The 25,455-nt window shown below is 37.0% G+C and overlaps 3 protein-coding genes across 3 annotated transcripts in view; 1 reads left to right on the forward strand and 2 right to left on the reverse strand.

The window, feature by feature from the left end:
* The first annotated feature begins 262 nt into the window (after positions 1–262).
* On the forward strand, positions 263–3,547 carry LOC103502940 (probable serine/threonine-protein kinase PBL5). Its single transcript, XM_008467067.2, has 5 exons — positions 263–703; positions 1,171–1,433; positions 1,897–2,086; positions 2,167–2,558; positions 2,948–3,547. The coding sequence occupies exons 1-5, from the start codon at positions 589–591 to the stop codon at positions 3,251–3,253; spliced, it is 1,266 nt and encodes a 421-aa protein (XP_008465289.1). The 5' UTR covers positions 263–588; the 3' UTR covers positions 3,254–3,547.
* Positions 3,548–4,523: 976 nt separating this feature from the next.
* Positions 4,524–8,168, reverse strand: LOC103502944 (uncharacterized). Its single transcript, XM_008467071.3, has 4 exons — positions 7,164–8,168; positions 6,954–7,044; positions 5,549–6,091; positions 4,524–4,896 (listed from the first exon to the last, which is right to left on the reverse strand). The coding sequence occupies exons 1-4, from the start codon at positions 8,057–8,059 to the stop codon at positions 4,789–4,791; spliced, it is 1,638 nt and encodes a 545-aa protein (XP_008465293.2). The 5' UTR covers positions 8,060–8,168; the 3' UTR covers positions 4,524–4,788.
* A 2,738-nt stretch (positions 8,169–10,906) lies between these two features.
* Positions 10,907–25,455, reverse strand: part of LOC103502942 (DNA-directed RNA polymerase III subunit 1) — a 58,956-nt gene continuing 44,407 nt past the window's right edge. The window contains exons 22-28 of the mRNA XM_008467068.3: positions 19,593–19,748; positions 19,397–19,513; positions 19,207–19,292; positions 12,185–12,389; positions 11,901–12,103; positions 11,356–11,452; positions 10,907–11,221 (exon numbers count right to left, since the gene is read on the reverse strand). Of these exons, the coding sequence (XP_008465290.3) occupies positions 11,401–11,452; positions 11,901–12,103; positions 12,185–12,389; positions 19,207–19,292; positions 19,397–19,513; positions 19,593–19,748 (819 nt within the window). The 3' untranslated portion in view covers positions 10,907–11,221; positions 11,356–11,400. The remainder of the gene's footprint in view (positions 11,222–11,355; positions 11,453–11,900; positions 12,104–12,184; positions 12,390–19,206; positions 19,293–19,396; positions 19,514–19,592; positions 19,749–25,455) is intronic.

Here is a 25,455-nt window from a genome sequence, read left to right on the forward strand (position 1 = left end):
AACTTATTTGATAACCTAGTAATCTAAAAATATAAACATGTGATCAGCTAAAATCGATATTTTTCAAAATTTAGAAATTAAAATAGAAAAATGCTATAACACCCAAATATCATTTAAATCTAAAATATGGTATCAATATTAACATTTTTTATCAAAATATGTTCATAACAATAGAATTTGTGTGGATATTTTAAACATTCATTAGCACCCAAGCATGTATATATACACACACATATATACATACATATATATATATATATTATTTATTTATTTATAAAACAAACAAACAAAAATAAATAATAATGCTCGAAAATCCGAATTTCGAAAGCAGCCTCTCTGTTTCTCTCTCTCTCTCTCTCTCTCTTTGAGTTTACACATTTTACAAATTACGAATTCTCTCTCTCTTTCTCTCTCTAACTCTATTTTCCTCTTTGTAATTTTTTTGCTATTTTCTCCCGTTGTCTTCGGATTTCCGGAGGTGGGTTTTTTTGTTATTTCTTTGTTGGTGTTTGTTTTTGTTGTCAGCTCTGTTTTTGGAGCTCAGAAACAGAGAGGCAGGAGTGGTGAAGGAAGAGCTCTTCTTTTCTAATGGGTTGTTTTCGTTGTACCGGTTCATCCAGCAAGAAATCGGAGAATATCGAACAAAACAACCCAAATACCTTCAATTCCAAAACCCATAAGCCCGATGATCGAACCCCTTCAGGTTATCTTTTTTTTTCTTTTTCTTTTTTTAATATTTTTATAATCATATCTTAAATGGGTCAAATCGATTCTGTTTGACCTTTTTGATTTTGGGTTTTCTTTTTCTTTGAAATTTTTGTTATGGGGTTTCTGTGAAATAATTTTTTTTTTTTTTCTGGTTGAGGAATTAGGAATTAAGATTGGTTTTCTGTATGGGGTTTAATGTAATATTTGGACTTCCAATCTTTTTGTATTTTCTGCTAATTAGTTGCAAGGTTTAATAAGCTATTTGAGAGAAAAAATCTCATGGAAAGAATATTTTAATGTAATTTGTGATGTTTTTCTTTTCTTTAGTTTGAATTTCAGGTAGTTGTTTGGTGGTGGTTTACTGGTTTTGGGATTATGAGAGGATTTGGATTATGGTCAAGTGAATTAAGTAAAGAGTTTTGTTTCTTATTGTTTTTTAAATTTTCCTTTGGGTTTGTACAGATAAAGCCAAAGTTATTTCAAATTTGGTGAAGAGGGATTCTGATGTGAAGGTAGTTGTGTCTAAAAATGACCAATTAGCTTTAGATGTAAAGAAATTGAATTTGAAAGATGAGGTTTCTGAGGAAGGAGAAGCCAATGGCCGTGCTAAGACGTTTACATTTGAAGAACTTGCAGCCGCGACGGGCAACTTCAGGTCAGATTGCTTCTTGGGTGAAGGAGGATTTGGCAAAGTTTACAAGGGGTACTTGCAAAAAGTTAATGAGGTACATTCAGTGAAACATTTTACTGTTTGTGTAGGGTCATCATGCATTTCTAAGGCTTTTATTTGTAAATGTAAGACAAAATTCAAACTGAAAACAATTATAAACCAAAACCGTTCTCATGTGCTAATAGTATTAGGCTGAATTGCAAGTTTGGTCATATCTATGATTTGGAGAAGGTTGGAATTTAATTCCTATGGTTTGATAAAACTCTCTTAAAGGATCCCTACAGTAGGACTATGTAAGAGGTTTTTATCAAACCGTAGGGAATGTCTAACTTTCTTTTCAACCATAGGGACCAAAATTTGCAATTTAAAGTATTAAGCAAGCTAGATGTTCGTATAGTGTGGTACTGTTTCTCATTATCTCTCTCTCTTTAATAAAATTTGTGCTTCTGTTTGATTTGTTAAGTTCCATTATGTAGCAATGCTTTAGTTATCTAACCCCTTTTTTTGCTTTGGTCTAGGTTGTAGCAATTAAACAGCTTGACCGCAATGGACTTCAAGGAATTCGAGAGTTTGTTGTGGAAGTTTTGACTTTAAGTCTAGCTGATCATCCCAACCTTGTAAAACTTATTGGCTTTTGTGCTGAAGGGGATCAGAGATTGTTGGTTTATGAATATATGCCATTGGGTTCATTGGAAAACCATTTACACGGTACCTAATTGATTGACCCACGACAATCCTTTTGCCTACAATGTTTTTCGATTATTTTACATATCCTTTGCTCCTTGTAGATCTTCGACCTGGTGCCAAAGTAATTGATTGGAACACAAGAATGAAAATAGCAGCAGGTGCAGCCAGGGGGTTGGAGTATTTGCATGAGAAGATGAAGCCCCCGGTTATATATCGTGATCTGAAATGCTCAAACATTTTGCTCGGTGAAGGATATCATCCAAAGCTATCTGATTTTGGATTGGCTAAAGTAGGTCCTAGTGGGGATAAAACCCACGTTTCAACAAGGGTTATGGGCACATATGGGTATTGCGCTCCAGATTATGCAATGACAGGCCAGCTGACATTCAAATCAGATATTTACAGCTTTGGCGTTGTTTTATTGGAACTCATCACGGGCAGGAAAGCAATCGATCATTCAAAACCTCATTCGGAGCAAAATCTTGTGGCTTGGGTAATAAGCTAGCCTATTCTCTGTTTTAGTTCTACTTATATGATTGGATAGTTGTTTCTTTATGAAAATGCATGTTTTGGAAATATTATTTATAGAACTTTAGTATTTAACTGCTCGGCATAATACTTTGATGGTTTGTGCATGTACTTGAGCGGATCGTTTCAAACATTCAGAAACTTTGTTTGTCGTAACAGGTGGAGTTTAGTGTTATAAACCATTTGAATTATGTGACTTTGAGTAAGCTGCTACATGCAAAACAAATTCATGGCATGATAAGAAAATGCCGGGTGTATTTATTTGCATATTTTGAGTTTTGTGAAGCAAACAAACATTGGTTCTGAATGCCCATTGGAAGCTAAAGCAAGCTTATGATGTGTCTGATATTGCAGGCTCGACCCTTGTTCCGAGACCGAAAGAAGTTCTCACAAATGGTTGATCCAATGCTCCAAGGACATTATCCTGTGAGAGGATTATACCAATCTCTAGCCATAGCCGCAATGTGTGTTCAGGAGCAACCGAATATGCGACCAGTTATAACTGATGTTGTAACAGCTTTAAACTACCTTGCGTCCCAGAAATACGATCCCCAAACTCAACCAAACCAAAACTCCCAAAAGAGACCATCTTCTCATAAAATGGAACGGGGCGATGATAAGAGGGAAACTTCAGACAACGATGGGTCAGAGAGAGAGTGAGGCAGGAGGGGATACATTGTAGAATGGACCGGTTAATACTGTTCAGAAGCATTCTTACGATGTGCCTAGTTATCAATTTTTGTGCCATATATGATAACAGGTACCCTGCTAAGATCCTTGATCTTTCAGTAAATTTGGTCACAAGCTGAAAAAATTGTGCCTTTTTTCTCTATTTTTTTTTGGTCCTCCAATGTAAATTTGAGCTGAGGTTCTTTTGTATGTAAGATTGGCTCTTTAGAGAACCATGCTCCAAGTTATATAGCTATAGCCAAAAAAAGATTCCTTTCTCAATAATCTGACTTGGACTTTGCTTCTCTTTTCTTTCTTTATGCAATACAAATACACACTAACACAGATTGTCTTTGGAAACTCTTGTTAAATTGTCAGCATGATTCTGCACCCATTAACTGCTCTTGTAGTTTGCTTTCTTCTTCCTCATATATTAACACTATTATTTTTCTAAAATCTTTATCAATCTCCATTATTCTCCTCTTTCTTCTTTTTGAGTTCAACGAGATTTGAACATCCAACCTTCGAAAAAGATTCTTTTTTAATCGGTGACTATCAAATAATCTACAAAATTCACATTAATTACATTCATTCAATATACGTTCAAGACACATAAAGGCTCCAACTATATATTGGCTCATCATCAATCCGTGGATACTTGTTAGAAATGACTTATCAAAGAGCATCCCATTTTGAAAGTCCTAAAATTGGAAAATCGAACAAAATGACCCAAAAAAAAAAAAAAAAAAAAACAATAACTTTTATGTGGGTGTCCTCTTTTTATGAACTTGTTTATTGTGACTCTTTTTTGGCATGTGAAATATCACTTTTACCCTCAATTCTCTATTCTCCTGTTAACTTTATAAGCATACTTAGAAAAGAAAACGAAAGCCAAAAGTGTATGAATACAAGTGGTTATTTTAGTAACCATTTTTTTTTATGGTTTTGTTTTTAAAAGTTAAATTTATTTACTATGCATTTCTTACCGTGATTTGCATATTTCTTAAATAAAATGGTTAAATTCTTAGCTAATTATCAAAAATAAAATGATTATATGAAAGCTACTTTTTCTTAGTTTTTAAATTTGACTTGGTTTATAAACCATTTGTAAGATACAGATGAAAAAAGAGAAAGTTAGAGGTATAAATAGTGTCTACATGTTTAAGTTTCAAAAACAAAAAACAAAATAGATAACAAACGAGTCTAAATTGTTAATTTCATGAAAGTTTGTTTGTCAATGTTTTTATTTCTTCATGCCGTCATTATAGTATTTCATCACTTTTCTATGTGGATCCCTCCTCGAACATAAAAGAAGAAAAGAAAACTACAAAACTTTCGATCTCTCTGTCTTGAAAATAACACTTAAAAAGTCAATTAAAACACGTCCTAAAGCTAACAAATTTTGCTAGTGTGAACATAGATTATCGCCTAAAATTGTTCAAAAAAACAATCTTGTGAGAAGTTGAGGCAATAATGAGAAAGAGAAAAGGTCTGTTTGATTTTGTCGATGGGTGTAGTAATGAATATCATCGATCAACTTCACTAATTTCAGCTCCACGGCAGTTTCCAACTGATAAGTACAAAGTGGAGGGTTTATGTGATGGAAGAACTCTGCAGCAATCTCTTCTTGGTGACTGCATCCAAATATATATTCAACATTCTAATTTAGTTATAATTAAAGGACTAGTCTGCAAGAAAACAAATATACATGCGTCCTTTAGTATTCTCTAATAGTTTGGTCTTTTTTTTTTTTGTTTAAGTGATTGAATATAGATGATACTGTCAAAGCATGACTAACTCAATCGACAATGTTGTATGGTACTATCATTCTTAAGGTTAAATATTCGAAACCTTGTTTTTTGTTAAGCTCAACATAGATATATAGATGATACTTGTGAGTTTTCAAAATTTAGAAGACGAGTTAGGACATCCTATGATAGAGGAAAGTTTGTAACTAGAAGTTTTAAGAACTCCCAATTATTTTTCCTCATATAGGTGGCTAATTTCTCCTCCAAATTTATGCCAATTCACTTGCGTAGTGTGCCATGCAATATAAGTTTGTTAGCATCTTCCAATATCAATATTATTTAATGAGAAAAATGTAAAAAAAAAAAAAAGAAAGTGATAAATTAATACTTAGTCAAAAAAATCATAATGGATTGACCAAGTAGTAAAAAGAGAAACATAATCTCAATAACTAACTAATTGAAGTGCACGTGAGCTTGCTAAACACTCAAGAATAGAAAAAAAAAGAAAAAAAACATTAAAAAAATTTGAAAGATTTACCTTTTGCCATCGATAAGGATCGGGCTTCTTTAAGATAATGATAGAGTCAATTTTATCTGGCGAACTCATTTTCCAACGACAAAAAGGGTGACGAGACTTATCACGAATATAAACACCAACGGTTTGCTTTTTTGTTCGATCGTAACGTGTAGTCCCCATGTAGAATATGAATGGCTTTTGACAAGGGTGCTTTGTGACTGGTCTAGTGTTGAAAGCATAAGCAGTGTAATCTGCTCTTCTATACCAATTGAGAAAGGTTCTTGTGGGCATTTCAAGCTCTCTAGGTGAGATTACACCTCTCAAGATTTGAACAACATATCCCCAAGAAACAGAAATTGACCAATAGCGTTTCTTATCATAACAAATAGATTGTTGCATTATGCTTGAGGAGTCGAGATTTGAGGATTGGAATAAGCGTTGAAGGGCTCTCACTCGAGTCATTCTAGGGAAAATTGGTTCAACTACATCAAGGTGGTGAAGTGATAACAATGGAGTCACTGGATGAGCCCCTAAAAGTCCCAATAGATCTCCATATACATCATACTACACCATGCCATGCAACACACAACAAATAAGCTAAATTAATTCATCTAATCAATATAAAGTTGCTAATTATTAATTAAACATGTTCCCTCAATTAAGGTTTTTCATGTGAACTTACATGACATGATATATGATTAGATGATGGAAAAGTTGGGACATATTATTATTAATTGGGATACTTAGCTTGAGAAGTTTATTTATTAGTTTTCTGAATTTAGTATCTTTCAATTCACTAGACATAATACCAAGTACACTTATCCTCACCAAATTTTAACAATTATGAAAAAAAAAAGTTTTGTTTAAGAAAGTTTTACTCCAATTCTCCTTAAAATTTAATCTTCAATAAAGAAATAGCAATAATTAAGGGCCTAGTTTCTTATCTAAATTACCATCAACCTAGTGAGAAACATTTGGTGCACAAGTTTAGATATGCAAAAGTTTAAAATCTAAAACTTATAAATGTTAAGCTTGAGGGTTGCACGGAGAGGTTTAGGTAGCATGAACTTAAGAAAATTATGTTTGAAAGGTACGTTCAGGTTATCTAATTAGTTTACAAAACTTGTGTTTGGAGTACAAGCTTTGAAATGAAGAGCAGATTTTTAAGTATTAAGTTTGTTAAATATTTTCTTGTAAAATATGATACAATGTAAGCTCATGTTGATATCATATTATCTAAAATGCAAAGGTTGAAATCTTTTCTTAAAAGAAAAAAAACTAGTTTTCAAAGAATTAAAACAGCCAAAAGACTCAAACATATATTTACCCATATTTTCCTCTCATTGAGTAAGAAACTATAAGAAATATAGGGAGAAAAAAAAAGCAAAGAATGAACATCAAAATCATCTGTCAGTTAATGTAATACCTGATGAAATCCAGGTTCTCTTGTGAGTGGCACTCCAAGCTCAGCCATACAAGCTTGAATTCTATCATCACTTCCATACAATCCAGGGTACCTATCAATTAAGTATATATAGTTTATATACATAAGACATGAATTACTAATTCAAAGGTTGATACGATAAGATCCTCGATCTCGATGCCAAAATTGTTCAAACAAAAAAAAGAAAAATACCTTTGAATGCATCTATCTTGCATCTTCTCTAATTCTTTGGCTAATGGATAACTTATAGCAAATCCTCCACCACCATAAGCCATTGCATAAGAAAAGTAAATGTTTTGAACATGGCTTTCAGATGAGCTCCCAATGTAATAAAATTGCCTGTGATCATACTTAGATAAAACCCTCACAACATTCTCCACCATAAAAACTGTATCATCATCCCCCATTACAAACCATCTAACATCCTTCATCCCCAACCTCAAAGTCTCAGAAACAACTCTCGAAATCCGTAATGCAGATCTTTGTCCTTGGCGGTTTGTGTACTTGAACCGTGACGTGTCGCCCGATATCCGAATTTCGGGTAACCCTTCATTTCTTTTAGCATAAACTTTTTTATCCAACCAAACAACCCCTCTAGTTTCCTTTGGCCTCCACCATAACTTTATGTATTCTTTCCTCTTCACCCATAAATTCGAGGAGCCTGCGATCCCGAAAACGATGTGTTTTAGCTGTGTGTCATAGCGTGGCAACCTTAAAGGAAGAGGTACTGGCTCAAGTATCCTTTTTTCTTCTTCCTCGTCATCATCAACTCGGAGAAATTTGCTACTGTTGTTGATGTTGGTTGAAGAGATATTAGTGAGTGTTTGTATATGTTCTTCGGTCGAGGAGTCTAAGGTCGTCGAGCATTCTTCACGGCGATCGACAGTGAGGATGTTGGTCGAGTACAAAACATAGAAAATGAAGACGATGAGGAAAATCCAAACAGCAGTGTTTTTGAGTCCTAGAAAAGTTGTCAAACGTTGTTGTTGTTGATGCTGCTGCGAAGTAGGTCGAGACCAAGGCGAAGAGACAGACTTCTTTTCCGAATCTTCAAGTTTGTTCTTGTTGTTGGTTTTGCTGTTTCCCATAGTTGTGGAAGTGGTAAGAGGAGGTTGGATCTTGAATTTGTTTAATTGGGATCTAAAGAGAAAGAGAAGGAGGAGATTAAGGGAGTGAGAGTTTTTTATCTCAAAACCATTTGAGTAGGACTTGGTAATGTGAAAACAACCTATTTTGAATGCTAATAATATGGGAAGAAATTTGTTTTGAGTTTGTGGCAAATGGCTACCTTTTGGATCATTACATATGTATACCAACTAATAATAGCATATGTTTGGTTTATAAAGTTGTTGGAAATTGTTCAAAAGAAAAAAAAAAAAAAAGGTTGAGCGGAAGAGCTTTTATTTAAAAGAAAAAAAGAAGGTTAGGGATATATAAAATGATAAATTAGGTATTACTCCAAATTTTTTTGATGTTTATAGTCTGTTATATTCTTGATCTCAAAAAAAAAAAAAAAAAAAAAAGTTTCTAAGGCTCTTTTAATAATGAAAGGAAATTGTGATATTTTCTTTAAACACGTCTATCAACTAAGAAATACACAAATACGAAATACAAATACGACACGACATGGATACAACGACACACCATACTTTAAAAATCTAGGACATGCCACGGCAAGAACATACATTTATTAAACTATTCATTTTTAAAATATATATATCATGTTTATAGTTAAAGAAAATTCATTTGCATTTATATGCTTAAAAGACTTAGCTTAATGTATTCTATGCTCAAAAGTTATTATTTTATTATTATTATTATCATATATGTGTCTTTTTAATTTACTCGACAAGTGTTCTATGTATGTCTAATACATTTGTTGCACTAGCAAGCGTCCAATAGGTGTCCACCAAGTGTTAGAATGTCAAAGTGTCGGACACGTGTTGAACACAAACACACTATTTAAACTGAAGTGTTCGTGCTTCTTAGTCTATCATAACTTTCTTGCCATGTTTGTGTCGTTGCAAATTAATTGCAACTATTTTGAATTTAAGATATTGCAATGATGTATTAGAATGTGGCACCTTGATTCGCATGAAACATTGCAACTTATTATGAACTACTTTAAATTAAACTGTCACTTGTAGTTTTTCATTGAATATGTAAATGAGTCGAAGAAACGTCATAATTTTTTTTAAAAGAAATATTCGTTAGAAATTTTTTAAAGAAAAAAGGAAAACTTATTCTCTGAATCCCAAGAAAAACGTATACAAATAATAAAACAGAGAACCAATGTACACATTTACTAGCTTGAAAGATACCATGATCATTCTTTTTCTTGGTTCCTTTTCTTTTTAGGAAAATGAGCAATAGAAAACAACCTAGATAGAATTCATGTCAATATTTACCACGATAGCTTAAACAATGTTGATGTACTATTGATATAAATATTTCGTTTATCGACATATCGTATAATTTTTATTATTTCTTTTTTTAGAAAGCCATGTACTGTGAGTCATAGTGTGCACCAAAGAATCCCAACTAAGTTGGCTTTGTCATCATATCCCAACTACATTTCATTTAAATAAAACACGTAGTTTAGAAGTTGTTCAATGGAACGAAAGCAACAAGTGCAAGGGCTAAAGAAAAGACACAAAGAGAGGGAAAATGATTACACAAAGGCACTTAGGTTAACGAAAACTTGGTAGTATTATAGCATGAGAAGAGCTTTGTTCAGTGACACCCGAAGCCAACCAATGAGCAAAATATTCTCCCATAGAGTATTGTTATTCATTTTTTTCCATAGAAAATATGGCCGTTTCTCTCGTTCCAAATAGTCCAACATATAGCAACCGAAGAGCCGAAAGTGATGACCTTCTTTTGTGTACTTTGTTTGTAGATACAAAGATCCTGAAAAGGAGTACGACCATGGGAGAGTTTAAATGAGAAAAATCAAACCTGTCTAGAAACTATTTTGCTGCATTGGCATATCTTATTATGTTCTACGTAACACTCAAGTGCATATTACTTTGGGATAACAATCGATCTATCTACTAATTGTAATATGAAAAGTTACAAAAGTTCCTTAAAATTTGAACTAACGGTTATTAGATTTATTTTAGTATAATTGGAGATGGAAATTTTGAACTTGAAACATTTGCTTCTCTATAAATATAGATTTTTAATTTTAGTTTTCTTTTTACACCTTTGTCATGTCTTTTGAATGTAAGTGAGATAAGATCTTGATGAAGGTTTTAACACACCAATTACATATTAGTAATAACGTATGCATGTTTCTAAAAAAAAAAGCTTATGTATGATTTATAAAATAGTTGCCTTTAATTATTCTCTACAAAATAGTTAAAAAAAAATAAATAAAAAATAAAAACACAAACAAAGAAATAAAGTTGAAAGGTCATTTTTTTTTAAATTTATTACAAAAGTTTAGAGGCCTATATAAAATAATAATCCCTGCTTTTTGTAACATACAAAAAAAATGTCATTGAAGGGTAAAAGAACGTCTCGAGAAGCATTAGTGACGTGTTATAGCCTCACAGTTATAAGTTTAAGTTGGCACGTTGACCACATGCCATTAAAACTTACCTTTTAGTGACACAACCATCGATAAAACTTTATAATAACAAAATAACTGATGGGACATGTTTCGTATATACTGACCTCAAAATATATCACCCTACGACCAAAGTTGACCTAGAAGAGGGTATTTGACCTTAGTTAAGGCTGAGGATGACTCTGGCCAAATATGAAACATGGTATGTCCCTCATAATATTGAGCCCTTTGTGGTTCTTATTAAAGTGGCATGCTCATACTTCCAAGAATGTCAATAAGAAAAGTTTAAGCTTGGCCCCAATGTGGTCACCTAGAAACAAGTTTACGCAAGAAAGAAAAAATATATAGAACTAAAACAAGAATATAGGAAAATAAGATAAATATAGTAAATAACAAGAGACCATATTGTTTTGAAAATAGTTTCCACACACATGTCCGGATAATGAATACCATACTTGCAGCTACTAATATGAACACGGCTCAACAATGACTAATATATACTCTATTGAGGTAGAAAGTTTGCTATCCTGATAATAATGTCAAAATTTTGCCCTATCACAACTAGTTTGATAGGATAGTACGTAAGCGCTTTGCTTGCTTTATGACAAAAAGCAGAATACAAACTAAAACTCCAACTATGTACAAACCCCAACTTGTAAAAGCCGAAAGCCATCCATGCCTGATTGCAAAACAACAAAATAACACGAGTTTTGTTATTCTGATACCTATCATGAAGGAACTCTTTGAAACTGAGCATAAAACAAATAAATCATTTTAACTTCTACATTATATATTATAGGAAATACACCACACCTGAGGCCATCCAACTCGACCAAATCATTCTCGATGTCAATGAACTCAAGATAAAATTGCAGGTGGTCCATAAGGTAATTGTCGTGGCACAGAAACTCTGTTAAAAACAAAGCCCAATTAGCTTCAAAATATGTGAAACTTTAAAGTTTGTGATATGCAAAATTATTTGTTGATGTTAATACTTGACTGTAATGTTGGAACCTAAATCACAAATTGACTCAAAAACTTAAATTGGTGGATGAATGTAAATTTAATATTATATCATCTAACACTACCTTCACTTGTAGGCTTGAAATATTTCGAAGCTTCAACAAGTGTAAATCAATATTAATGGTGAGTAAATAACATTGTAGGAGTTTGAACACAAAATTCTCCGAGCTAATTGCTCATAAACTATGTTAATCACACTCCAAAAGTTTAAGCTGATGGATCATGTTGTGGCATTAAGAAAAGTGTTCATCAGACACTGCCAATGTAATCAATGCTCAATAATAATAATAATAATAATAATAAACTGAGTTCTGTTCCATTAGGAGAAGATATACCTTTGTCTAACTTTTAACATGCCAGTGCCTAGCGGCATTGGTATACCCATGATTACGCATTCACTAACTCCTTCAATTTTGTCATCCCTTCCATTCACAGAAGCATTAAAAAGATGGTCCGCGGTTTTCTCAAATGAAGCAAGCATCAGTACACTTTTATCCATTTTTTGAATGCCAAATCTTGTGATTCCAAGAACTTCACCCTGTTACACAGCAAAAATATTTAATTGCCTCAACCTATACACGCCATGTAAATTTTTTGTAACCCAACACAACTTACTTACCCTGAATGTCATCAAATCTCCTAAAAGCATCATATGACGTATGTCTATGCTCATTCCATGACTTTCCATGGTATATTTGATCTCTTCAATAATACACTTTCTTGCAGCTTCAATGCCAAGTACTTGTTGCACTTCAATAATGTGATTACTCTTTGTGTTACACCCGTCAACTCCCTCAGTGCCCATAACAGCTTGAAGTCCAGTTCTGAGAAAAGATAGAACACATATATACATTATAACCTATGCTTTGTAGTTACTGAAGTAAGAGGCTACCAAGGACCTTGTAGACGTTAGAAAATTATGAATACTAAAATCGGCATCAAAATTGAGAAGAAATTATCCGTTTCATTCAGTGTTTTAAAAATCCTTTTCAAGCATGCCGACCTAGGCTCAAGGAGCAAGTCTGGTTTATGGCGAGGCTCAAAAAACAAAGAAGCAGCCTTTGTGAAGCCCCAAGGCTCACAGCCTTGAACCTTGGGCTTATTAGTTTTTAAAAATAGTAACAATTAGGGGTTTTTCATTCTTTACTAACTAACAAAACCATTTTTACCAAGTCTAAATGCAAAATTTCTTGTTTTTAGAGTTAGTTAATTATTAGTTTTTTTCCACTTCAACTACGCTTTCTCTTCTTTATGTAGTACTTGTATGCCAAGTGCACCTCAAAATAAAATAAAATAAAAAAACTCTACAATTTTTGTGTCTTGCTTTTAAGCTCTAGAAGACTATTGCGCTTTGTTGTACCTTGAGCTTTTAAAAAAACCAATTGCACCTAAAAGAGAAGATGACATCTCCTATTAGTAGTACAGCCGTACAGGTGATAACACAACCCATCACCAGCATAACAATAACTTCTGTGGATTCTAGATTCGAGAGTACAAATGTTACATAAGCAATGAGTCTAATGACCATAGCAATTGGGCTGAAAAGGGCAGTGGAGCCACTATAGTGTAGGGGAAGGCGGTATATAAAAGCGAAAATTGCAAGTTAGAAGTAGAAACCTTCGTAAAGACCTTGAAAATGCTACAACACATGACAGGGATTTTATCAACTTGCCCACATAAGACTCATCATAGTTGAATTAAGTACTGTTCATCAACGATCCAATGCATAAAAATCAAAACTTTGTCCAAGTTCCCTAATAAACTAAACTTAGAGAACCTCAATTTCAGTTTTATACAACCAAAAAAAATAAGGATTTCTTTTCAATAACCCCCAATCTGGAATTGAAAGCATAAGCACTGATGTTAAATCAATGAAAAGCTTGGTTTCCGTTTATAAAAAGAAGCCTAATGTTAAATCACATGATTTTAAATAATTATATATATTGCTTTGGGTGTGGATACAATAAAACATTGTAATAGTATCCTCTTTCAATCATCATTAATGAATGAAAAAGTATAATCTAATGTTAAACTAGTAGTAAACTTTAAAACATTTGAAACTCACAAGATCTCAGCCACTTTTGTCTGAAATGTTTTAAAGTAAAAACAAAATTTAATTTTAAATAATAAATCGATGACTGACCCAAAAGCGTACGTTGATGGGTGAAATCAAATTTAATATAATACCTAACACTCCCCTTCACTCATGGGCTTGATATATGAGAAAGGTCCAACAAGTGGAATGACTATTAATCGAGGAGGAAACAACAATGCAAGGGCTTGAATATAGAATCTCTTTGGACCACCTACTTTGGCGCCATCTTAAATCACCAAATGATCTAAAAGCTAAAGCTAAACAAGTAGAAATGAATATGTTTGGATTCTCCACCTCAAAATCAGTAAAATCCCAACGATGCTTGAAACGGAGGCAGCATTCTGTAGTAGATATACTGATAACCAAAATATAATGTTCACAAAGTATCCAAAGACAAGAAAAGCAAGGAAAATAAAGACAAGTCCAGCTTCTTCGATAGAACCTCTCCCTCTAAAAGCTTCGGCAGCCTTTACAAAATAATACCTACTTGCACCAATCTCTAAAACATTCTATAGATACCTCCCATCCTTAGTGGGTCCCATTTTGTATATTCCCTTCTCCTATCACCTCTCCCCGATTTGTCTCAAGGTTAAATACCTTCTTGCCCTTGTGTTTGTACATGCCGATAAATGGGGTCTAACAATACCCCAGGGCTTAAATTCACCATGTCCTCATGGTGGGAAATTGTTGACTCATCTGGTACACAGACTCCCAGGTTGCCTCACTCTCTAAAAGCCCTTCCATTTAACTAGCCATTTGTTACCTCCAAGCTCATTGCTCCATCACACTCCCAACACGGTCTCTGACCACAATTGAAGTTCAAACTATTAAGTTAGCATGGGTGGCATATGCAGAACATGTTGCTTATGTCCTAACTTGAGTTTTAACTGGGACACATGGAATACATTGTGATGGCTACTTCTGGTGGGAGTTCCAATCTGTAGGCTACCTCTCCAATTTCCTCCAACACCCTATAGGGGCCATAGAATTTTGGTGAAAGTTTTTCACTCCTCTTCCTCACCAGAGAACTTTGCCAGCAACGTCTTAGTTTCAAGTAGACTTCATCTCCCACTTTCAATTTCACTTCTCTTCTCTTGAGGTCAGCCAACTTCTTCATTTTGTTTTGTGCCTGGTTAGGTTTTCTTTCAGAGCAATGGTGGGAATTGGGGTTGTAAAAACTTCAAGGTCTTCTAGTCTGAAATTGTGGTGAACTTCCTTCCCAGCAAGTAGTGTCTCCACTTTTGTACCGCCAATACCACAACCATCAACTCCTTCTCATATATCGATTTGGCTTGGGTACGAGGTGCTAACTTTAGGCTAAAAAATGTTATGGGATGACCCTTATGTGATAACACAACCCAAACCAAATCCATAAGCATCTGTTACAATGACAAAGGTAGAGAAAAATCTAGCAAGGCCAAAACCGAAACTGATACCATTGCTTGTTTCAACCGGTCAAACGTTGTGGTTGCCTCCTTACTCCACTTGAACGCGCTCTTCTGTAATAACTTGGTGAGAGGTGCTACATGTCACGGACATACTTGTCCAAGGTGTTGTTTACCTATGGCCGTATGCCCGAATACCCCTAAATCGCTTTGTCTTTACGCCTTATAAGTAGTTTAGTTTATTTCTTTCGTTTTCGTGTCGCCGAGCCACAGTGTGACATTTCGACTTTTTCATATGCAAGTCTGCCAAGGCCAAAAATCTCAATATGTACTATAGGGGGTACCTGAGTAGTCCAACCCCCGCCCAAGCCTTGTCGCACTCTTTGCAAGCTAAGCTATTTTCTTTGCAATTAACAGTCTTCAATGCTTTCTTTTATGATGTTTTCAACAATTTACTTTTTCTCTCCCGTTTTATAAAAACATTTTCCTGAGAACGTGGAGGGAGGCTACATCATACCGCGAGTTTGTCTGCGGATTTCGAATATTGAACGGCTGACTTGTTGACCGAGCAGAACAAGTGCCGCACAATCTTGTTTGAAAAGTTACGATTGCGACACTACACACCCCTCACGAATCTTCTATAGTATTTGGTTAGCACTAGGATTCCCCTCAACCTTAATACAACCTTGGGTTGTGGCTAATTCACCATTGTCTGAACCTTTTCTCCATCCGCTTCCCCCACGACTAGATATCCAAAGGCCTAAGTACTGTATCCTGAGTGTCCGATGACACATTTCTTCCGAATAGCAAAAGGCTGATAGTCTTTGGGTGTTGCAAAAACCATTCCCAAGTGTCTTTCATGTTTAGTAATGTATGGGCTATACACAAGAATATCATAAAAAAAGACGAGCACAAAACGCCTCAAGAAGGGTCGAAATACCTGATTTATTAAGGATTGGAAGGTTGCAGGGGCATTGGTTAGCTCGAAAGACATCACCAAAAACTTGTAGTGTCCTTCATGGGTTTAGATGGAATTCTTTTCTATATCCTCCTGTCTCATTCTTATTTGATGATATCCCAAGCGAAAGTCGAGTTTGGAGAAAACCGTTGTCCCATGTAGTTCGTCTAAAAGTTCTTCAATGGCTGGTATCGAAAATTTGTTTGAGATTGTAACTTGATTTAGTTTTCGATAATCCACGCAAAAGTGCCATCCCCAATCTCTTTTTTTCACTAAGAGAACGGGGCTTGAATAAAGGCTGCGGCTAGGTCTAATTATCCTTGCTAGTAGCATCTCAGTTTCTCGATTTATTCCTTCTGAAGATGCCCATATTCATATGAGCACACATTGATGAGTTTTTGTCCTACCATGGTCAGAATATAGTGATCCACTTCTTTCGCGGGAGGAGGCCCGTTGGAGTAGCAAAAATGTCTTCGTACCGTTTGAGTAAGAATTTGATCATGGATCATGATCAACTCTTCTTCCTCTCCTTTTTCTACAATCTCCTCAACCCAATTGAGGTTTTCTTCGGTTTCAACATTTTGGAATTCTATTAAAAACCATTGATTGTTTTCTTCCGATGTCTTTGTAATTGTTTTCAACAAGCATTCCACTTTAGTCAAAGAAGGATCTCCCTTGAGTAAGATGGGTCGATTCCTTCCCATGAATGCCATAGTCATTGAAGGCCAACGAACTCCCATAGAACCCATGTTTCAAAGCCATTGCATCCCCAAAATCACGTCCATTCTTCCCGGTTCAATCGCCAAGAAATCCTCTATAATGGTTAATTCCAGCAGTTTAACTTCCACCCTTTTGCATAGCCCCCACCCCGCTCGAACAGTTCCATCCCCAACTGTAACTCCGAATCTTGCTTCCTCAACAATCTTTAATCCCAATTCATCTACTAACCTCTGGTGAATGTTATGAGAGGTCCCACTGTCAATCATCACCACCACCCCTTTCTCTTTTACAATCCCCTTTAGTTTCAAAGTTCCTTTGGCGGTAAAACCCATAATGGTTCGAAGCTCCACCTCGATATCTTCTAGCACTTCTACAATTTTCAGCTCAACGATCTCCTGTTACCCTTCAACTGTCGGCACATCTTCATCCTCCCCTTCTTCCTCATTCATGATAAACATCAATTCCCTATTTTCCTTTACCTTGCAGCAGTGTCCCTCGGAATACTTCTCATTACATTTGAAACATGGGACCTTGTCCAGCCGAGCCCAAAGTTCCACATCTGATAGTCTCTTCACCAGCGGTTCCCCTTTTGTGTAGTTCTCTCTTATGGGAATGGTGAGTTGACGCATAGGAAACTCGTTTTTATGTGTCTGTCAATTCCCAATCCATTTTTTTTTATGATTGGGCTTTTGCTCTTCTCGACCCATGATTGCCCCACTCTCTTCAGCATTTTAGGGCTAGGTTCCTATTGTTCACCAACTGGGCCTCCTTCATACAGGCCTCCAAGGTTTTTGGATGTCTACTCACTACCTTCGCTTGCAACATAGGTTCCAATCCGGTCACAAATGCGTCCATCAAAACGCTTTCGGCCATCTCCGGCAGAGGGGCAGAATCATTTAGGAACTTCTTCACAGAGTCATTGTACATCCCGTCTTAAGATATCCGAATGAGACTCACCCCTAAGATCCCTTCCTCGAATTCTCGAAAATATTTGGACATTCTTCCTTTCAAATCCTCCCATGTCTCCACCTTCTTGCGGTTGTTACTCCGTCGAAGCTAATTAACTTCATCCTGGCCGAAACTGACCACAACTACCTTGACCTTCTCCGCCTCCGCTAAGTCATTGATTTCAAAAAAATGCTCGGCACAAGAGACCCATGATTCGGGGCTCTCCTCGGTGAAAACTGACATCTCCAGTTTCTTGTATTTGCTTCTATCCATCGTTCCCATTCCCATCTCTATTGAGGTATCTGTGTCGTCCATCTTTTCCTTCAACTTCAAGGTTGAACCATAGGACGAATATGATTCATCCTTACGCCGGCTCGTGTTGTTTTCGTTCATGTCCTCGGCTATTCTCTCCACCACTTTCTTCAGCTCAAGCATCATTTCCTTCGGTCCTAGGACTTCTTTCTTCGTCATCTTCAACCTTTCCTCTAGTTGTTTATGTGCCCTTGATTGTCTAACGTTCCCCAGATTACGGCTCTGATACCAATTTGTTAGGTTGCTCCACCTAGGACCTTTCTCTCCGTCGTTTCCAACCTTTCCTCCAGTTGTTTCTATGCCATTGATTGTGTCACAGTCCCTAGATCTTACGACTCTGATACCAATTTGTTAGGTTGCTCCACCTGAAAATCAGTAAAATCCCAACAATGGTAGAAACAGAGGCAGCACTCTGGAGTAGATATATTGATAACCAAAATACAATGTTCACAAACGATCCAAAGACAAAAAAAGTAAGGGAAATAAAGACAAGTCCAATTCCTTCGAGAAGGCTGGCAACCTCTCCCTCTAAAAGCTTCAGCAGCCATTACAAAATAATACCTACCTGCACCAATCCCTAAAATCTTCTTCATATACCTCCCATTCTTAGTGGGTTCCATCCGGTATACTCCCTTCTCCTATTATCTCTCCCCGGTTTGTCTCAAGATTAAATACCTTCTTGCCTTTGCATTTGTACATGTGGACAATTGGGGTCTAATAGAATATTAACTGGGGGAGGAAATACCAATGCAAGGATTTGAGCACAGAACCTCCTAAACCACACTACTCTATTACCATCTAAAATCGCTGATTGGCCCAAAAGCTTAAACTGATAGGTGAAAGCTTATTTAAAATAATATCTAACAAATTTGATTTTAGAACATCAAAACTAAGAATGGGTTTAAACACTCAAAATCTCGTGGAAACAATCAGAACAATATGTACACAGATTAAGGGTATCATCCCTTTATCTCGCTACTATTTGTTCAGGCAGACTTGAACACCAAGGAAGAAAAAGAAAAAGGAAAAAAAGTCTAACAGCCTACTAACCAACTTCTTATCCCTTATTTAATATTTAAGAGCCAAGCGTGCTCAACAAATTCAAGACAGTTTTCTAGTCACTTCAATTTATTTATTTGATTTAACAGAGTTTGGTCAGTGCTTATCCAATTAAAACAAGAACAACTAATCAAATTTGAAGCAGGAAAAAGAAATAAACTAACCCTTCAACCAACAAACTGAACTTTTTGGCGTTTCTTGCTTTGTCTTTTTCCTCTTTGATGACGGCACGCCCTACAGTTTTTATACCCTGACATCCAGAAGTTTGTTATGTATCTCCTAAACGTTAAAAGAAAAAAAACAAAACAAAACAAATCTTTCGTCTATACTGGTTAAAAATATTAGTATGCTCACCTTTACAACAACTCCAGGAAGCATGTTTTTAAGGAAGTGTAGATTAAAATGAAGTTTATTCCTATCTGCATCTTGAGGAAGCACACGCAACTTTCTATCATCCAAAACATTGATATGCTGCAAAACAATGTGGTATTTGAGATAAAATGGAATTGAAATTGGTCAAATGAGTGAAAGAATCAATAATTTAGCTTACCTCATGTTTCAGTTTCAGTTTTGGAGTAACGAGAATTGCCTGTTTGACAACATTGGCATCTACGTAGAGTTCTGCATCTCTGATTTTTTCCATGTCAAGTTTGATTTCTATTAAAGCTGATCTCGAACTCATTACAATTTGGATGCATTTGGCAATCTGATCAATAGAGAGATACCAGAAAAGATCAGTTCAGATGAAAACCATTAGGCTCACCACAAAATTGAGGAAGAAAATACTTGATTTGATTTCAGAATATAAAGTTTGAAGTCTTCTTCAGATGAAAACCATTAGTCTTGTGGAATAAGATGGCTATCGCTTAATTGCAAGTTGCTGCTGCATTTTCTGAAATTGATAGCTATAGCGTCTCTTTATGTTGAAAAGGGGCTGAATTATGTTTGCATCTATAAAGGAGGTTTTTTTTCGTTATTTTTTAATAGGAAACAGAGTAGCATATTCAAACAAGTCAAAAGAGGAACACAGGCCTAAGGGCAAGGGGTTGAGAGGACCCCTTCCCAAGCGATTAATGAAGCAGAGTGTAAAGGAGGCTTTCTTATATCCAGAAAGCCATCCTTTTCATGTTCAAGAGGTCATTGGAGTTTATATACCTGAAGCAGTTCTTCTCTTGGGCAAAATTGCTGCTGGATAATCTATCATCTTGGTGTTTTGTTTGAGATCCAAGCAGTCCAGTCTGCTTTGGCTTCATTTTCAAGCATCCTTTGTTGCCAAAGCTGTAAAGCCTTAGAGTTACAAATTTTGCCTTCGATGGAAAATTTTTCAGTTGGAAGGATCTTGTGTCTCAAGATTTCTGAAGCAGTGTTGAAGTCTCGATCTACGTTTGTTTTTGAAGTTTTGGTCTTCTTTCACTACTTTGCATGGTCCTTGCTACACATGGTTCAATGGTTTTTGTTCCAAGAGCCAATTTGTTCCGTTGTGGGTTACTTGATTAATATTGCTTTACTTTTCTGACTTCATCTAGGGCTTCTTCTGGTTATATTTTCGTTACTTTGCTTATTATGTTTCTTTATATTATGATCATCGGACTCTCTTTTCATTTCATTAATGAAAAGTCTTATTTTCATTGAAAAAAATTAAAGAAAACAATGGATTCGTTGAACCAAAAACTTTTTATTGATATAATGAAAAGAGTTGAATGCTTAAAATACAAGGAGAGTAAAAACAATAAACTCAACCAAAACAAAATCTAAGGGCCCATTTGGGGTTAGGGTTGGGACAATGGGCTTAGGTTAGCCTAATCCTAACCCCCGTTTGGGCCGAAGGTTAAGGAAACCATAGTTTTAGGGTTTCCTTAACCCGTTTTCGTCTGCCGCTTCCAACGCCGATTCGCGTTTTCCCCCTTTTCGTTAATCCGGTTTCGTCGTTCCCCTCAATCCGTCTTCCATTTCCGCGTTGAAACCGTGTTCAATCTTCTCCTCAACCCTTCTTCATCGAAAATATTTTCGTTTTTCTCTTCTTTCTCTCATCTCCCTCAAGGAATCGACTTCGTGTTGTTTCGTTTCGTCTTCTCCCTCAACGAATCGAGGGTTTCTGCTCGTTGTGTGTTCTCCGCTCCATATCGTTTTGTTTCGTCTTCATCCTTTAATCCATTTCCTTCGTTTTGTTTCGTCTTCTCCATTTGTTTCATCTCCATTTGTTTCATCTCTCTCAAGGAATCGACTACGTGTTGTTTTCTTTCGTCTTCTCCCTCAACGAATCGAGGGTTTCTATTCGTTCTGTGTTCTCCGCTCCATTTCGTTTTGTTTCGTCTTCATCCTTTAATCCATTTCGTTCGTTTTGTCGTCTTCTCCCTCAACCATCCTAACCCGCACTTTCTGTTTCGTCTTCATCCTTTAATCCATTCCGCCGTTGTGTTTTCGCGATGAAACCCGATTTCGTTACGCCGAATCTCTCTCTGCATCTCTCTCATCCGTCTCTCTCACTCCCGAAAGGATTTCTGTGTTTGTTGAAGCCGACTGTTCAACGTCGTCGGCTCCGAACACGATTTCCTTTTGGAATCTAGGGTTTTGGCTCCTTCTTTACTCCTTGCCGCTCGCGGTTCCATTATGCGGCTAGGTGTTTCGCTTGGCATTTGGTTATTCCTTCACTAAGAAAACAGAAACTTCACTCTGCCAATGGATGCCGATGGAGCTTGGTAGGGAGGTATTGGAGTTTAGAATCCATTTTTTTTTAAGCCGATGATGAGTTCCAATTTTGAATTGAAACTGATTTCTTTTGGAATGTATGTATTTCTTTGCATTCTGTTGTGTCTCTGTCTTATTTGTTTACATTTTGCAGCCATGTGTTCTGTATTATTGCGGCCATGTCTTCTGTGTTATTGCTTTACCTTTGGCGGCCATGTCTTCTGTATTATTGCGCCCATGTCTTCTGTGTTATTGCTTTACCTTCTCCGGTCATGTGTTCTGTATTATTGCGCCCATGTCTTCTGTGTTATTGCTTTACCTTCTCTAGCCATGTGTTCTGTATTATTGCGCCCATGTCTTCTGTTATTGCTTTACCTTCTCCGGCCATGTGTTCTGTATTCTTGTGATGTCTTCTCTCTGTTATTGCTTTACCTTTTCCGGCCACGTGTTCTGTATTGTTGCCATGTCTTCTCAGTTATTGCTTTAGCTTTTCCGGCCATGTGTTACAATTCTTCTATTCTTTTCTTACAAATTTTGTTACAATTCTTCTATTTTTTTACAATTCTTCTATTCTTGTATTCTTTTCTTACGGTTAGAATTAGTACTTTTGGAAAGAATAAAATATAAGATTTTATTTCCTAAATCTTTTCCTTTCTTATTCCTATTGTACTCTATTTATTCTCCCTTTGTACCTATTGTATTTTGTTCATCAGAAAAATAATAAAAACTAAAGTATCGTGGTTTTTCTCCCCGTTCTCGGGTTTCCACGTAAGTCTCGGGTTGTTGTTAATTGCTTTCAATATGGTATCAGAGCAAAGCAATAACGAAACCCTAGAAAATAACCTAGGAGAAACCCAGATCGAAACTGAACCCGTCACCGCCGCCGCCATGGAGAAACTGCTCCAGAACCTACAGAAACCGCCGATCTACCCAACGGGAGTGGTTCCGCAGCCGTACGCGCCGCCGTCTGACCAGAAGATGATTCACGCGCCGCTCGTGTCCGGCACGTGAGCCCACGCGCCGCCGCCGTTTCACGTCACCGCCCATCCCATTCCCTTTTACGCGCCGTCGGATGTCCAACCGTCAAACCCTTCCGACCATCCACATTCTCACGCGCCGTCTATGAGCTCCGGACAGCAACCCTCAACCGTAAATCTGTCAAATCAGTACAGTAAGCAGCAGCTGTACGTTGACTCTTTACAGCAACCGCTGTTTTCTGGTAACGGAATTGATCAACCCCAAAACAGATCGGACATTGAAGCGGGCGAATCTTCAACGCATTCCAAACCAACCGATATGCCGATGTATTCCAAGAACCCGGTAACTTCGTTCCCTAATTCACAGTCAAATTATATAACTGGCTCTTTGGGTTCGTCTACAGGGAATTTTTCAGGCGAAAAATTAAATGGTCAAAATTATTTTTCTTGGTCCCAATCAATAAAGATGTTCCTCGAAGGTCGACACCAGTTCGGCTTCTTAACTAGAGAGACTGTACGTCCTCCACCAGGAGACGCCTTGGAACGACTATGGAAAGGAGAGGACTCACTTATTCGATCCATGCTGATTAATAGTATGGAACCACAGATCGGCAAGCCTCTACTATATGCAGCCACAGCAAAAAATTTGTGGGATACAACTCAGACCCTTTACTCGAAACGACAGAATGCCTCTCGGTTATATACACTGCGAAAACAGGTCCATAATTGCAAACAAGGGACCCTGGACGTAACTACCTATTTTAACAAGCTCTCTCTCCTCTGGCAAGAGATGAATTTGTGCAGAGAGACAGTTTGGGACACACCAAATGACAGTACACAATATGCTAAACTTGAAGAGGCTGACCGTGTTTATGACTTCCTTGCAGGACTTAATCCCAAATTTGATAATGTTTGTGGTCGTATACTCGGACAAAGACCTCTTCCCTCCCTAATGAAAGTTTGTTTTGAAGTCCGCCTGGAAGAGGATCGCACTAATGCCATGGGTGTATTGACTACCCCTACCATTGACTCCGCTGCCTTTAGCGCTCGGCCCTCAAATCATGACAGTGACAAGAATAATGGGAAGTCAATTCCTGTCTGTGAGCACTGCAAGAAACAATGGCACACCAATGATCAGTGTTGGAAACTCCACGGTCGTCCCCCAGGAGGTAAGAAACGGTCCTCCAACGAGAAACAGAACTCAGGACGTGCCTACATTAGTGAGACTACACCTGCTAGCACTTCTCAATCAATTGATCCTACTGCGAGCCAGACCAAGACTCCGACTCTGGGTGCCATTGCTCAGTCAGGTATGCCTCAGTCCCTTGGGCTTATTAGCGTTGATGGGAAGAATCTCTGGATCTTAGACTCGGGGGCTACATATCACTTGACAGGTTCTTCGGAACACTTTATCTCATATGCCCCGTGTGCCGGTAATGAAAAAATCCGAATAGCCGATGGCTCTCTAGTTCCGATCGCTAGCAAAGGACAAATAGTTCCCTTTGACGGTTTTGCTCTCCAGAATGTTTTGCATGTCCCTAAACTGTCTTACAATTTGTTATCTATAAGCAAGATCACTCGTGAGTTGCATTGTAAAGCTATCTTCTTACCTGAATCGGTTTATTTTCAGGACATGAGCTCGGGGAGGACGATTGGCACTGTCCGGCATAGCAGGGGACTTTACATCCTCGATGATGATACCTCATGTAGTAGTTTGTCTAGGGTTAGTTTACTGTCATCCTACTTTAGCACTTCTGAACAAGACTGTATGTTGTGGCATTTTCGACTGGGCCACCCAAACTTTACATATATGCAATATTTATTTCCCCACCTTTTTTCTAAACTTGATATATCTTCTCTATCTTGTGATGTGTGTATCCGGGCTAAACAACATCGAGTCTCTTTTCCCTCACAACCATATAAACCTACACAACCGTTTAACCTCATCCATAGTGACGTTTGGGGTCCTTCCAAGGTCATCACCTCCTCGGGAAAGCGGTGGTTTGTAACTTTCATTGATGACCATACCCGTCTTACCTGGGTCTACCTTATCATAGATAAATCCGAGGTTCCATCCATTTTCCAAAACTTCTATCATACTATCAAAACACAATTTCATACAAAAATTGCAATTCTTCGAAGTGATAATGGTCGGGAATTCCAAAACCATAACCTTAGTGAATTTCTAGTCTCCAAGGGGATTGTTCACCAAACCTCATGTGCCTACACTCCTCAACAAAATGGAGTGGCCGAACGAAAAAACCGACACCTTGTGGAAGTAGCACGTTCACTTATGCTTTCCACTTCCTTTCCATCATACCTGTGGGGAGATGTTATTCTTACAGCTACTCACTTAATCAATAGAATGCCTTCTTGTATCCTCCACCTTCAGACTCCCTTAGATTGTCTTAAGGAGTCTTACCCCTCTACTCGTCTTGTTTCTGAGGTTCCTCTTCGTGTGTTTAGGTGCACCGCCTATGTCCATAATTTCGGCCCTAATCAGACCAAATTTACCCCTCGAGCTCAGGCCTGTGTGTTTGTTGGGTATCCCCTTCACCAACGCGGTTATAAATGTTTTCACCCGCCGTCTAGGAAATATTTTGTCACTATGGACGTTACTTTCTGTGAAAACCGACCCTACTTTCCCATTAGCCATCTTCAGGGGGAGAATGTGAGTGAAGAGTCTAACAGCACCTTTGAATTTGTTGAACCTACTCCTATTACCGTGTCTGACATTGATCCTCATCC

This window comes from Cucumis melo, chromosome 12, assembly GCF_025177605.1.
Source record: "Cucumis melo cultivar AY chromosome 12, USDA_Cmelo_AY_1.0, whole genome shotgun sequence".
NCBI classification, from domain to species: domain Eukaryota; kingdom Viridiplantae; phylum Streptophyta; class Magnoliopsida; order Cucurbitales; family Cucurbitaceae; genus Cucumis; species Cucumis melo.